Raw genomic sequence first — 13,169 nt, 5'->3', positions numbered from 1 at the left:
ATGGAGCTGACCAAACAGGAACAGCGGTCACAAAGAGCTTCTGTTTGCACATGGTAAATGCTGCTTACCTTGAGCCAGTGTTTTGGAAATCTGGGCTCCTCAAATGAAGATGCTATAGCAGAAATGTTCACTTCTATAAGTGAGTCAGGTCTTTATTACTGGGGTCCAAATCTTTGTCCACTTGTAAATTAAGTTCTTTCTGTTCAAGCCAAACTTAACGAATTAACATCGTAAACTACAATACAAAGTGCCGTGTCTTGCTTTTACCAATGAAAACCCTATTAATTAATTGATTAAAATTTGGGCACACTTATGCTCTATTCATGCTACACAGGTCATGTTTAAATTGACCATCCTGGGGCACCTGGGTGGCTCATTCGGTTGAGCGTCCAACTTCGGCTCAGGTCATGATCTTATGGTTCATGAGCTGTGCTGAGAGCTTGAGCCTGGAGCCTGCTTCAGATTCTGTGTCTCCCTCTCTCTCTGCCTCTCCCTTACTAGCGGTCTCTCTGTCTCAGAAATAAGTCAACGTTTAAAAAAATTTAAATTGACCATCCTGTGGCACTAACAGTGCTTCTCAAAGTTTAATGTAGATACTACTCACCTGGGGACCTTGTTGAAAGGCAGATTCTAATTCAGTGACTCTGGGATGGGGTCTAAGATTCAGTATTTCTAACAATCTCCTGGGTGATACAGATGCTGCTGCTTCAGCAACCACTGTTGTTTCAAGGACTTTCAAGGAATTTGAAAATCTTGAAGTTCCTTTGAATCATCAAAATAAAAATTTAATTCATAGCATATTAATTATATTTTATTGTTTCCCAGTGCTTTGAGAATCAGTATACTATATATTCCATCTAAAATATTTTATCAACTAGAACACTGAATGTACCAGAATATTCTATTCCTTCACCCAGGCTGGATTATGAAGTGCTTATTGCCAGAAAAACCTGAAGGAATTTTGCCTTCAATCAAAGAGTAATTTAGACATCGTGAGAATTACTTTCCAAACTCTAAGGGAGAGTAATGATGATATTAACTTGAGAAAAACTTGTTAAAATTATACTTACCACTTTTTCAGGTTTTTCATACTGACTCTTCTGTCATCTAGGGAATTCAGCACATGGAAGAGTAGAGCAGGAGACCCAATAACACATTTTAAAACAAAAAAGCATCTTTTCACATCACTTGGACTTGGAATTCATTTATGCTTATGCTTATCAGAGTGTCCAGACGTTGAGTAGCAAAAAGTAACACATTCACATGTGATACAGAGCAAAGACCTATTATAATGCCCAAAGACAAGCTATTTATAGCAGTAAAGAATAAAGTGACCCATAAATAGACTGCCATTTACTTGTTTGTTTTGTCTGGGGTCCACTTAATGGCATTTGTCAGTAGTACAATAGCTAATGCCCAGCAGTTATTTCCATCATAAACCTCACTGGGAATGAGAAATACAGTGGAACTTGATTCTCTGTTTGGAATTGATTTTTTTCCCCATATCAATTAAAATATTCAGTGAAGGTGTTGGGTTCTTCTCTACTCCTATTTACGCAAATAAAATATATACACTTAAATAGCTAAATATAGGGATGCTTGGGTGGCTCAGTCGGTTAAGTGTCTGACTTTGGCTCAGGTCATGATCTCGCAGTTTGTGGGTTTGAGTCCCACATCGGGCTCCGTGCTGACAGCTGGAAGCCTGGAGCCTGCTTCAGATTCTGTGTTTCCCTCTCTCTCTGCTCCTCCTTTGCTCATGCTCTTTCTCTCTCTCTCAAAAATAAATAAACGTTAAAAAAATGTTTAAATAGCTAAATATAAATGACAGCTCTGTAGGTCTCTATATTCTAAGGAATATAATGTCTCAGAGTAGTGGAAATTATGGCAACTTGAACGAGAAGAAAATGAAAGTATGGTAACTTCAGGGGGAACAGAGTACCTGTTATGAACACAGTCGGGTTTTTTTATTTAATTTTTTAATGTTTGTTTATTTTTGAGAGAGACAGAGCACGAATGGGAGAGGGGCAGACAGAGAAGGTGTCCGAGAATCCGAAGCAGGCTCCGGGCTCTGCACCATCAGCACAGAGCCCTTTGCAGGGCTCGAACTCATGAACTGCGAGATCATGACCTGCACGAAGTCAGACACTTAGCTAACTGAACCACCCAGGAGCCCCTAGTAGTTTTTCAATAGATGTGGATTTACTGCTTTGAATGGCCTTAAGATTGATTGCTAGGCTTGCAAAGACTGACATAGATTGTGAAGATAAGGGTAAGCCCAGGTGGGGAAACAGGCTCCTGGTATTTCTATCCTGGATCTGAGGGGTCTGGCAAGACCAGTCTCTTTCCTCCTCTGCAGATCTTTCTCTAACGTCCCAAATTATCTACCTTTAGTTTTAGTGCGTTAGGTTCAGGCATTGATGATAGCAGGTACTTAGATATTGGTATATTAACTTTGCAATTATTCTCATCGATAATCTCTATGTTGGCCAACAATTGTTCAAGGCCAACTATTCAAGGCAGATTTCAAACAGAGAACAAAAGGTACTTTCCCCTCAGCTGAAGTTTGAAAAATCCAGAAGAGCTGGAGTCGTGTTTTCAGTGTCCGACCAATGAATGTGGTCAGAGGGATGAGAAGTTATAATTGGCCCAGCTTGGGCCACATGATCTCCCTGTTTGCAGGAAGGGTATGTGAGAGGGCGGGGAGAGGGAGGCTAATAATGTTTGGTAGACTTCAGTAAGACCATATATTTTGAAGAATATTTCCCAAAGAAGATCTCTGCTCTTCTGGAAAAAAAGTCATGTCCAGTACAGCTTTGGACAAGTTACTTAATGTATTTGACCCTCAGTGGAAGAGTTTGTATGATGGAGTAGAATTAGATGCTTTCTGAGGGTCCTTTCATATCCCATATCTCTAGTTTTCAGTTACTTTTTTTAATGCAGCACTTCCTAAAATGATTTCATATCCAATCTTGACAAGCAAGCAGAGGTGATGCTATTTCGACGACATATTAGGTGGAGAAACTGAGCCTTACAAAGTTAATTAATTTGCCTCAAATCATTCAAATGTCAAGTGGCAGAACTAGGACCAGATACTAAGTCACTTAGTGAAATTAGTTTTCTTCATTCCGTAATGACCACTAACTAATCTCATGGGTAGCAAACTACTATAAATTAAGCTCGAGTTAATGGGATAGTTTTGATGGATGAAATCTCGGGCACTGGAAATTTTTATTTTGCTGCCTTTGGAGAGATGCTGCAATTGTTCATTAATATGATTCCTGTCTTTCCGACGGGAGGTACTGGAAAGTCTGGCTTGGGGAAGGAAAAGCTACTGCAAATTCAAGTTGAATGAGGATGCTTTTAGGAAGGGATTGAAGGGAAAATGGGGAGGAACTGATTGCTATCTTCCAGCTCACAGGCACTTGATACTGTGCCTCGATGCTGATAGTGGTCAAATAAGTCACTATTGTTTGGTTTAAGATCTCCTTAAATAAATATTTACGCCACACAATCAATGAAGTCTAGATAGTCAATGGGATGTGTTTTATTTTTAACAAGACTTAAATTAATTGTATATCCTCTGCATCTACAAACGTCTATTAAGATAACACCGGGAAATGGCTCAGAGCTCCCGATGCTCCTACAGAAGCAAGTACATTAGTCTGGCATAGAAAACTTCTAAGACCAAAAGAGAAAATAATCCTTGATTAAGCATGTGTAAAAATAGGATTCAAAAGTCTTAATGCACATGGCTTTGGTCTTCCAGTTAATGAATGTATCCTCAAGGAAATAAATATGAATGCTAACAGGATGTTCGCCCAAGCATCTCTCATAGTAGGGAAAAACTGGGAACAGCTTAGATGGAAGATTATTTAAGAGAATTATAGTACTTTCATAAAATAGAATATGATGTAATTATTTAAAATGATGTAGCCAAAGAATACTTACTGACAAAAACATTCACAATAGCATGATTAGTAAGAGCATGGGCGCCAGAGTTGGTCTGCCTGGATACTAGTCGTAGCTCAACCAACTCCCTGTTGTATGACCTTGAACAATTTATTTACTCTTTGGTGCTTAATTTCTCTCAAACATAAGATGGGGCTAACGACAGTACCGCCTCATAAGCTTGTTGGGTGAACTGAATGAGGTCATATGTAAACTGCTTAGCACAAAGCCAGTCACTTTAATAAGATTATAAAACAGTACACTGTTTTCTTTCTTTGATAATCTGTATTTCCTACTTTTGGGGCCAGCAATTTCATTAATTTGGTAATGAAGAAGAAAATATCAAAGCTGTTTTTTAAAAAAATTATCTTGAACATTTTAATTGTGGTAAAATAGACATAGCATAAAATCATTTATGCAATTTCTATTTTTTTGAGAGAGAGAGAGGGAATGAGAGCGAGAGCAAGAGAGCAAGCACACAAGCCTGTACTAGCTGGGGAGGGACAGAGGGAGAGAGAAAGAGAGAATCCCAAGCAGGTTCCATGCTTGGCAAGGAGCACAACACGGGGCTCGATCCCACAACCCTGGCGTCATGACCTGAGGTGAAACCAAGTGTCAGATGCTTAACTGACTGGGCCCCCCCAGGTGCCCCATCTTAACCATTTTTAAGTGTACAGTTTAGTAGTGTTACGTGCATTCACGTTGTTGTGTAACTAATCTCTAGAACTCTTTCCATCTTGTAAAACTAAAACTCTGCCTATTAAACAACTCTGATTTCCTCCTCCCCTCAGCCCCTGGCGATTACCACTGTATACTTTCTGTCTCTATAAATTTCACTACTCTAGGCACTTCTTGTAAGTGGAACTGTGTGGTGCTATTCTTGTGACAGGCTTATTTCAACTCGCATAATGTCCTTGAGGTTCATCCATGTTGTAGCACATGTCAGAATCCCCTTCCTTTTTAAGGCTGAATAATATTCTATTTTATGTATCTACTACATTTTTATTTATCCATTCATCAATTGATGAACACTTGGGGTGCTTCTACCTTTTGGCTATTGTGAATAATGCTGCTATAAAGTATAAATATTTAAAAGTTGTTTTTTAAAAGAAAGAATAAGTTCCCCTGAATTTCCTAAAACTCATTAGAAATAAGTAAACAGGCCCTGTGGTGATTGAAATCCTAAATCTGTTCTTTGGCTCTGAAAGTGCTTCAATCTTTAAATAACAGATTAATTAATTAATGAATGCTTTTTGTTGGGCACTGATTCTTTGTTTTGAGTTCTAAGTATTTCAGAAGATTTTACGTTTAGTTGAAGGTAACAAGGAAACATAAAACTAAAAAGACAGATTCTGCTTTTCCTCTCAGATTCAGGAAAGTCAGAGGTAGTTAACCCAGGGCTCATTTTGCATTTCCTATCAGAGTTTAATCTTCCATCTTCTTTCTTGCTGTCCTTTGTCCTTAAAGCTGTTCTTTTTTCCCCCCATTAAATCTCTTTTCCTGGGACAAAGTGGTTGCTGGAGCTCCAGAGGCAGTATTTATGCTTATATTCCAGACATCAGGAAGAAGGAAGGGGAGGAGGAAGAATGTGCCCCTCCTCTAAAGATTCTATCCACTCTATCCTATGGGCCACAAGTTCGTCATGGGGTCACTATCTGCGAGAGGCCCAGGAAAGTGGTGTTTGTTGCTGACAAGCCATGCGTGCACTGCACAGGTTAGGGGTTCTGTGTGGAGGAAGAATGGAGACTGGAGGCCGGCCAAGAGTCCCTGCCTGTCTCTGTCCATGTCAGCTAGCATCCTGGTGGTATACATTGTTACGTAGATCATACTGAACAGTTTTTCTCTGAGTCTGTAGATCATCCCGAAAATTGTGGGAAAATTGTGAGGAATCTCACGATATTCTCTGCTGTGTTGATGTTTGAACTGATTTGAACTGTTCAGTGAGACTGATTTGAAGTCTTGTAGGAGAGCTCATAAAGTCAAGAACAAAATGAGTAGGACATTAGCTTAACATTCTAGTGCCTATGGTTTGTGTTGTGATTCCTTCAACTATCCCCCACTTCCGATAGACAGCTAGGGCTGTGGCTTTGGCACCAGTGAAGCTGGTGATTGGGCAAAGTTGGTTTGGGGAGTGACTTCCCAGATAGAACATGGGGAAGAGGACCCTTTTTCAAAGATCATTCTCTATAAATGAGCAACATGGTGCCTACCTCGTGATGGAGTCAAATTGATGTCTGATGTTTATAATCTGCAATATCAAAATGACTGATTTATTAAATATTTTAGCAATTGATGGAAATTTAAAAAAATCTTTGAAAAATAGTTGCTTTTGTTGTACTTGTAGAACTAGAGAATCTATGACACTCCAAAGTGGGTGTGTTGGCTCATGGACATTTAAATGAACAAGTGTTATGTGAAACAGGCAAACCTTAACCTCATTACTCATGAGGTACCATCATCCCTGAGGCAGGGATTGGTAAGGTTGGAGGTGGGTGAGAGCCAGGGAGGAGTAACAGAGTTTATGTACTTCGATATTATTTCAAAAATTAAAAATGGGGTGCCCAGGTGGCTCAATCGGTTAAATGTCTGACTTTTGATTTTGGCTCATTTGGGGGAGTTTAGGACTTGAGGAGTCTGGCTCTGCAGCTGGCTGAGCAGCCTGCCTGAGATTCTCTCTCTCTCTCTTTCTGCCCCTCCCTTGCTTGCATTCTCTCTGTCTCTCTCAAAATAAATAAATAAACCAAAAAAAAAAAAAAGGAAAAAAGTGATTTTGTTATTTTGATGCAACTGTGTCTCAAAATGCTATCCTACCATCTTTATCAAAATTCCCTGCTTTAGAAATGGATACACTCTTTGGGGCGCCTGGGTGGCTTTAGTCAGTTAAGCGTCCGACTTTGGCTTAGGTCATGATCTCACAGTTCGTGGGTTCGAGCCCCGCGTCGGGCTCTGTGCTGACAGCCAGCTCAGAGCCTGGAGCCTGTTTCAGTCTGTGACTCCCTCTCTCTCTGACCCTCCCCTGCTCATGCTGTCTCTCTCTCTCTCTCTCCTAGAAATAAATAAAACATTAAAAAAAAAAAAAAAGAAATGGATACACTCATTAGTGAGTATAGTCATATGAAAAGAGCTTTAAGGTTACAAATAATGAAAAACATGATTAATTGAGAAAAGATATGGTTAATCATTCAGCAGTTCAATCTTAATGATCATTTAAATAAAATAGAACAGTAACACCGAAAGGATGCTTTTGTCATTGTTCATTGTTCCCATTCTCCCCACTGCCATAAAAAAGTAATTTCAGAGCCTCTGACTTCTTACAATGACAGAAGAGCCCTCTGGCAGAATCCCGAGGACTTCTCACCAGCTGCAATGGTACCCACCCCTTTCTGAAGGACCAGAAACTAAGCAACCAGTGGCAAAGCCCAGAAGAGAGTGCAGTTAGTTCTTTAACATTTTAGTCTAGTGAACTAAGAGTATATTTACTGTACAGCTAAGTTATGGTCTGCTTTTTATGGTTTTAGAATTTGTGTTACTGCTGGCAGTTGAGTTTAATAGATTTTTGAGTATTGCATCAACTCTAATTTTAATTTTCATCGTATCTAAAACATCCGATGGTGCTTTCCTATAATTCCTATAACTTAAGAAGGCAGAACATTTGTAATGGAAAGCACCATGTCCGAGAACCAGAGGAACTCTGTTTAAATGGGCTGTGCCATTAACTTGCTGTGTGACCTTGGGAAAGTCGTTTATCTCTTAGCTCTCAGATTCTCATTTTTAAAGTGAAAGGGCAGGAAGTTGGCTTATATGATATCTAAGATCTCCAGTGCTTAAAAAAATAGTTAAAAGCAGCATTTGTACTTTCATCCCAAGCAGAATTAAATAGCCATTGCTAAAGAGGTTGAGAAACAGATTCATGTGTATTATGCATTGAATCGCCCAAACCCTTTAATACAGATGTAGTGGAAATGGTGCTCTCCCATATCATGATTAATAATGACTACCTGTGCAGATTGCTGAATATACCGCAGAAATAATTTCCTTTCTAAAGAAATGTAGTCTGGTTGTTTTATTTTATTTAGTTTTTATTCATTTACTTATTTTTTTAAGTCTGGTTGTTTTAAAGAATTAAACACCTCCTCCATGGTAAACTTCATATTGCTCATCTGGTGGTGGAGTCTTTAACTGCTGCCTGTAGATTCCTCCCTATTTCTCATTTCTCATGATTTCCTCACTATTTCTCAGGCTTCTCACAGCTCCTGCTCAGCCAACAGATAGAGCCAATTGGGTGGCACTCCCCACTCTCCTGGCTGTGACTCTCTGTCCTTGCCAGATTGCACCTCCCCTACTAAGACTACCCCCTTTTTCAAGGCGTCTCTCCTGTGCCAAGTCCCCCGGGAAGCTTAATTTCTTCTTTCTTTAAACTTCCACAGCAGGGCATGTTATCTTCTCCTTTTACAATGCCCCTTGATCTGTGGTTTCGCTCTCTGCGGCTTCCATTGCCAGTGGTCAATTGAGATCCGGAAGCAGGGGATCCCTCCTTCTGAGGAATCATCAGATGGTCAGTAGTCGCCTAAGTCACAAAGCCTGTGTCATTCCCCGAGCTGAGCTTCATCATCTCATCACAAAAGGTGTTTTATCATCCCACCTCATCACAGGAAGGGTGAGTATAGTAATATAAGATATATTGAGACAGAGTGCGGATTCACAAAATTTTATGATAGTATACTGTTATAATTGTTTGATTTTATTATTAGTTATGGCTAATCTCTTACTGTGCCTAATGTAAATTAAGCTTTGCTATAGGTATGTGTAGGAAGAAAACAGAGTATATATAGGGCTTAGTACTATCTGTGGTTTTAGGACCCAGTGAGAGTCTGCAGATAAGGGGAAACTACCACATTCATTGCTACCTTGTACTGTGTTCATTACAAACATGCTTTATCTCCTTCACTAGATGGTAAACTCCTTAGTAGCACCAACCCCTTATCCTTATCAAGTCTAACATGCTAGCCTGATGTCTTTAACAAAGCAAAACTCTCACACAGTTATGGAATACTTTCGGCCCTCCCTAGTGGTTGGTATCACAATTCCTTTACCCTGCTGCCTTTTTGATGGATCTATTTATTTCTATTTTTAGATGCTGGGTTGATGTCATCTCTTTTGCTAAATTATATATTAGTTAGATTTTTCACTGCAACTTCAGTATCATAGTTTTGCAAGAGATGAGGAGAATTTCGCCTACCACAGGCCCGATTTCCTTTTAGTAAGATTAGGGGATATATTTTATTTTAAAGAGGATGAGACAGCGCTTTATCTAACTGAGAATGGAATGGGCCGCGAGTTAAGCAATGGTCTTTGAGCCCCATTACCTCCTTCTCCTTGAAAAACGTTGTAAACAAAGCCAAACATTCATTGTCTTCTTTCGATTTCGGTCAAGAGCATTTTGGGATTTGGATGGTACCACCATTTGTTTTAGTCATAGAAAGCAGATTTATGTGTCATTCCGTGAGGCCTTCTTTTCTTTCTTTTCGGACCCTGAAATATCTCAGCTTTGTGTAGATAGAGACCAACTGGCAGCTGATAGACTATCACTTGAAGGGGTAGTGGCAGCAGCAGTGAATGTGTGCAGGAACATTCTGGTAAGCCCTTCGGGAAGTGGGATGCTGTTATAGAAGTAGGCCCCATTTGCTGAGAAGGCAGCAAGGGAAGTCATTGGTGGCAGCAGATTTGAACAAACAGGAAGAGGAGACAGGTTTGCCAAAGGTTTCTGTTCATCTTTCCCATTCGTAGACTTCCAGGCAGATGAAAATGTTTTCCAGGTGGTTTTGGGATTTGCACCTACAGGGAGATTGTCGATGCATCCCTAAGCACCATGCCCCTGGTTAACAAAGGCCACACACACCTAGATTCCATCATGAAGGACTTTCTCATGCAAACCTTTGAGGGTGTGTAGCTGGTGCCAGGGAAGGCACCTCGGAGCAATTCACTCGCCTTCTTCAAATTTCCTCTGGTTCCTTAATGTGTGTTTATCCAAATCTACTGCTCAAGTCTGCAGCAATAAAAGGTCTCAGTCTCCCCATTATTCTTTTCTCCCTAGTTAAGTTGTGATTAACAGCTTTTTCTAAAAACCCCATGCAGAGAGAATCTTTTTAGATTGAGAAGACAGTGGTTTCACCGCATTGTACTTATCTAGTAAGAAAAGTTTTCATTTTATTTTTTAATCAGCCACTATGAATAGGAAGGTAAGATGGGGTTTAGAGGATTTTCTTTTTTTTTTTTTTACAATTTCTTTTTTTTATGGCTAAATACGTAAAACACACTCTGATTTTCAAGAAGCTGCCTGGCCATGGCAGGTTGTCTGGAGAGGAGGGTGACCCCCAAAAGAGCCACATATCATCTTTCTTTTCTTTTAATTTAAGTTTTACACTAGGAACCTATTTTGAGAGGGAAATGAAGCGTGCTAGACTAATGACAGCTTTCCCTTCCCTTACTTTTTCCCTGTCGGAGCAATGTGCTCCAATCAGCTCCTTGCCTTGCGGCTCGTTGGCAATGCTGTATTAAAACATGAAAACAAATAAACAGCACCCCCCACTCCCCTGCCCCAAATGCGGAGGGGATAAGATGGAACTAGACTAAATGTGTTAGCAAACAAACTAATTTATTTTCAAAAGTATGGTTTCTGGGGCTGCAAACAACCCTCTTTCCCGTGACACTGCTAAGTGCGTCCCGCTGAGAAAAGTCGTTGGCTAGTCAGATTGTCTTGGGGATCCACCCCGGCGGATCTGCAGCGAGGAGAGGCGCGCGGGACCCGGTTTCCATTCTGGGGAGAGGTAGCCGGCAACCCAAGGGGAGCTCCGAGGACAGCTGATTATCAGATTCCAGCATTTGCTAAATGTCCCCTAAGTCCCACCCCGCGCCTTCACAATTTGGTTACAAAAATTCTTCTCCATTTCACCCTCTCTTTGAGCAGAGGGTGCTACTGCTTGGGCAGAAGGCCGCGATTCAGACGGAGGTATCCGCGGGGCGTGTCGGACTCGCCGACACCCAGGGCCATAGGGCAGGAAAGGCGCAGCGCGGCTGCGGCGGCGACAGAGCACCAAGCTGCGGAGGCCGCGGTGGCGCCCCCACACCCCCGCCAGAGATTAGCCGCCCGGCGCGCCCCTCCCTCTTTCGCGGGTGAATGAATGATTAGTCAAACGGCACCTCCCCGCCCCTGTGCGCCTGAGGTTGAAAGGGAGGAGTTTGGGAGCGTCTGTACTTCTTTTTTAAGGGCGAAAAGCGTTCGCCTCTGTACTTTTACTAATCGACCTTGCGTGTCGTTTCAACTTCTGTCCTTCCTAATGTCATGACGAGCAGTGAACACTGGTGTCCAAGGTGCCTCGCCCGTGTGTCTGCTCAGACCGGCAGTCCGCTGTCGCGTCCCCGCCAGAGGGAAGCAAAGCGGGGAGTGGAAAGTTGCTGGCCCCCTCCTGCGCCCCGTTTTTCGCTCCTTCCCAAAGCTGGGTGGTGAGGTGCCCCTTCGCCCCATTTTCTGCTCTCTCATAGGGTTGGGGCGCCCGGGCCTGAGCAGAAGCGGTGTGGCATTCCCCGTCAAGGGAGGGTTTTCCCGAGAAAGGGAGGAGGCACCGAGCGCGCCGGGCCGTGGAGACACGCCTGCCCGGCTGGGATCCGCGACCCGGGGCCGGCGGCCTCCCTCGAGGGGCTGGGGAGCCGGCTGGACTCCCGGCAGAGACGCGTGCGGGTGGCGGGGTTCCTGCAGCGCGGCGCCCCCAGCGGGTTCCGGGAGGCGGCCGGTGCGCCCGGGTCTTGGGCGCGGGAGCGTGCGCGCGCGCCGGCCGGGCGGGGAGCCGGCGGGCCCGGCGGGCGGTGGGGAGTGCGGGAGCGGAGGACGCGGCGGCGGCGGCAGCGCCCGGGGCAGTAGCCGCAGCCCGGGCGGCGGCGGCGGCGGGGCGGCGGTGCGCAGTCGGCAGCACAGCCTCTCCTCTCGGCCTATCTCCGGCTGCTCCGCCATCCCCTCCTCCCGGCCCCATCTGTGGCGTAGGGGGGCCAACGACTAAGCCACTGCGAGCAACTCCCTAAAAAAAAAAAAAAAAGCCGCATTGGAGGAGCCTGGCCGCAGGACCCCTCCTCCCTGGCGCCCCTCACCCCTCGCTTCCCCCCCCCCCAGCCCCCCCTCCCGGGCGCCCGCCTCCCTCCTTCGCGGACTGTCTCCTGACTCGCCGGCTGAGAGCCCTTTTTGACTGCGAGCGGCGGTAGCGGAGCAGAGGCGGCGGCGCGGGACCTGCAGTCGCCCGGGATTCCCTCCAGGTGACGATGCTCTGGTTCTCCGGCGTCAGGGCTCTGGCTGAGCGTCCCTGCCGGCGCTCGCCCGGGATTACCTGCTGCGTCTTGCTGCTGCTCAATTGCTCGGGGGTCCCCATGTCTCTGGCTTCCTCCTTCTTGACAGGTAGGGGAGGGGGCGGGAGGGACCAGCCCTCCGGGACGCAGCCTTGGTACCTGGGAGGCGAGGCACTGGCTCGCCCGGGGGACTGGAGGGTGGGGAGCGAGCACCTTGGCGCCGGCCACCCGCGGGCCGGTGGGGATGAAGCGGAGCCCGCAGTGTTAAAGGGTGGGAAGGCAGTGAGTAGGTCGAGGGGTGGAGGACTGTTAATATCAGTATAGTGATAATAGAAATTCTACTTGAATTTGAGAGATTTCTTTATTTTTATTGTTTTCCCCAACCCTCGTTTTGATCTCTTCTCTTCCTGTGCGTGCCAAGGAAAAACATTTGCGCCGTTTTCCACATCTCCTTCTTTCTCACTCTATAAGGTTCCGATATAGCTTCTGTGTGAGGAGTGCTTTTTAAAACACTGGCACTTCAGACTTTGAATTTAAAGAAACTGTCATATTTTAAAAGGGTAATACCAGCAGGATATAATAATGATATGCTTTCAGGCAGGTGAAGACCTCAGCTACTATTCTGAAGGACATACTTTACTGACACCTGGTGCAGAAAAGAAAATATTGAGTCAATATCTAAGAGAGGAGGAGAGAAGATTGTTTCAAAAAGTGATTTAAACTCAAGATAATATGAGGCAGATTCATATAAAGACCTGTTCATTGCTGCAGTCCTGAATTGGGTTCTGCCCTAATGTCCACTTTGAATTTTTTTTTTCGCATATGGGGAATGTGTTTAGTTGAAATACTTTCATCAAGGAGTAGTACTAAAGATTCAGTGAAATACT

At 43.8% G+C, this 13,169-nt stretch overlaps 1 protein-coding gene across 1 annotated transcript in view; it reads left to right on the top strand.

Annotated features, from left to right (window-relative positions):
* The first annotated feature begins 12,258 nt into the window (after positions 1–12,258).
* The window catches only part of BMPER (BMP binding endothelial regulator), a 253,623-nt gene continuing 252,712 nt past the window's right edge, over positions 12,259–13,169 (top strand). The window contains exon 1 of the mRNA XM_039221814.1: positions 12,259–12,391. Within this exon, the coding sequence (XP_039077745.1) occupies positions 12,259–12,391 (133 nt within the window). The remainder of the gene's footprint in view (positions 12,392–13,169) is intronic.

This window comes from Hyaena hyaena, unplaced genomic scaffold, assembly GCF_003009895.1.
Source record: "Hyaena hyaena isolate Hyena2069 unplaced genomic scaffold, ASM300989v1 scaffold_1021, whole genome shotgun sequence".
Classification (NCBI taxonomy): domain Eukaryota; kingdom Metazoa; phylum Chordata; class Mammalia; order Carnivora; family Hyaenidae; genus Hyaena; species Hyaena hyaena.
Note: the sequence above shows the minus strand (reverse complement) of the source record. Positions and strands in the feature narration are given on the sequence as shown.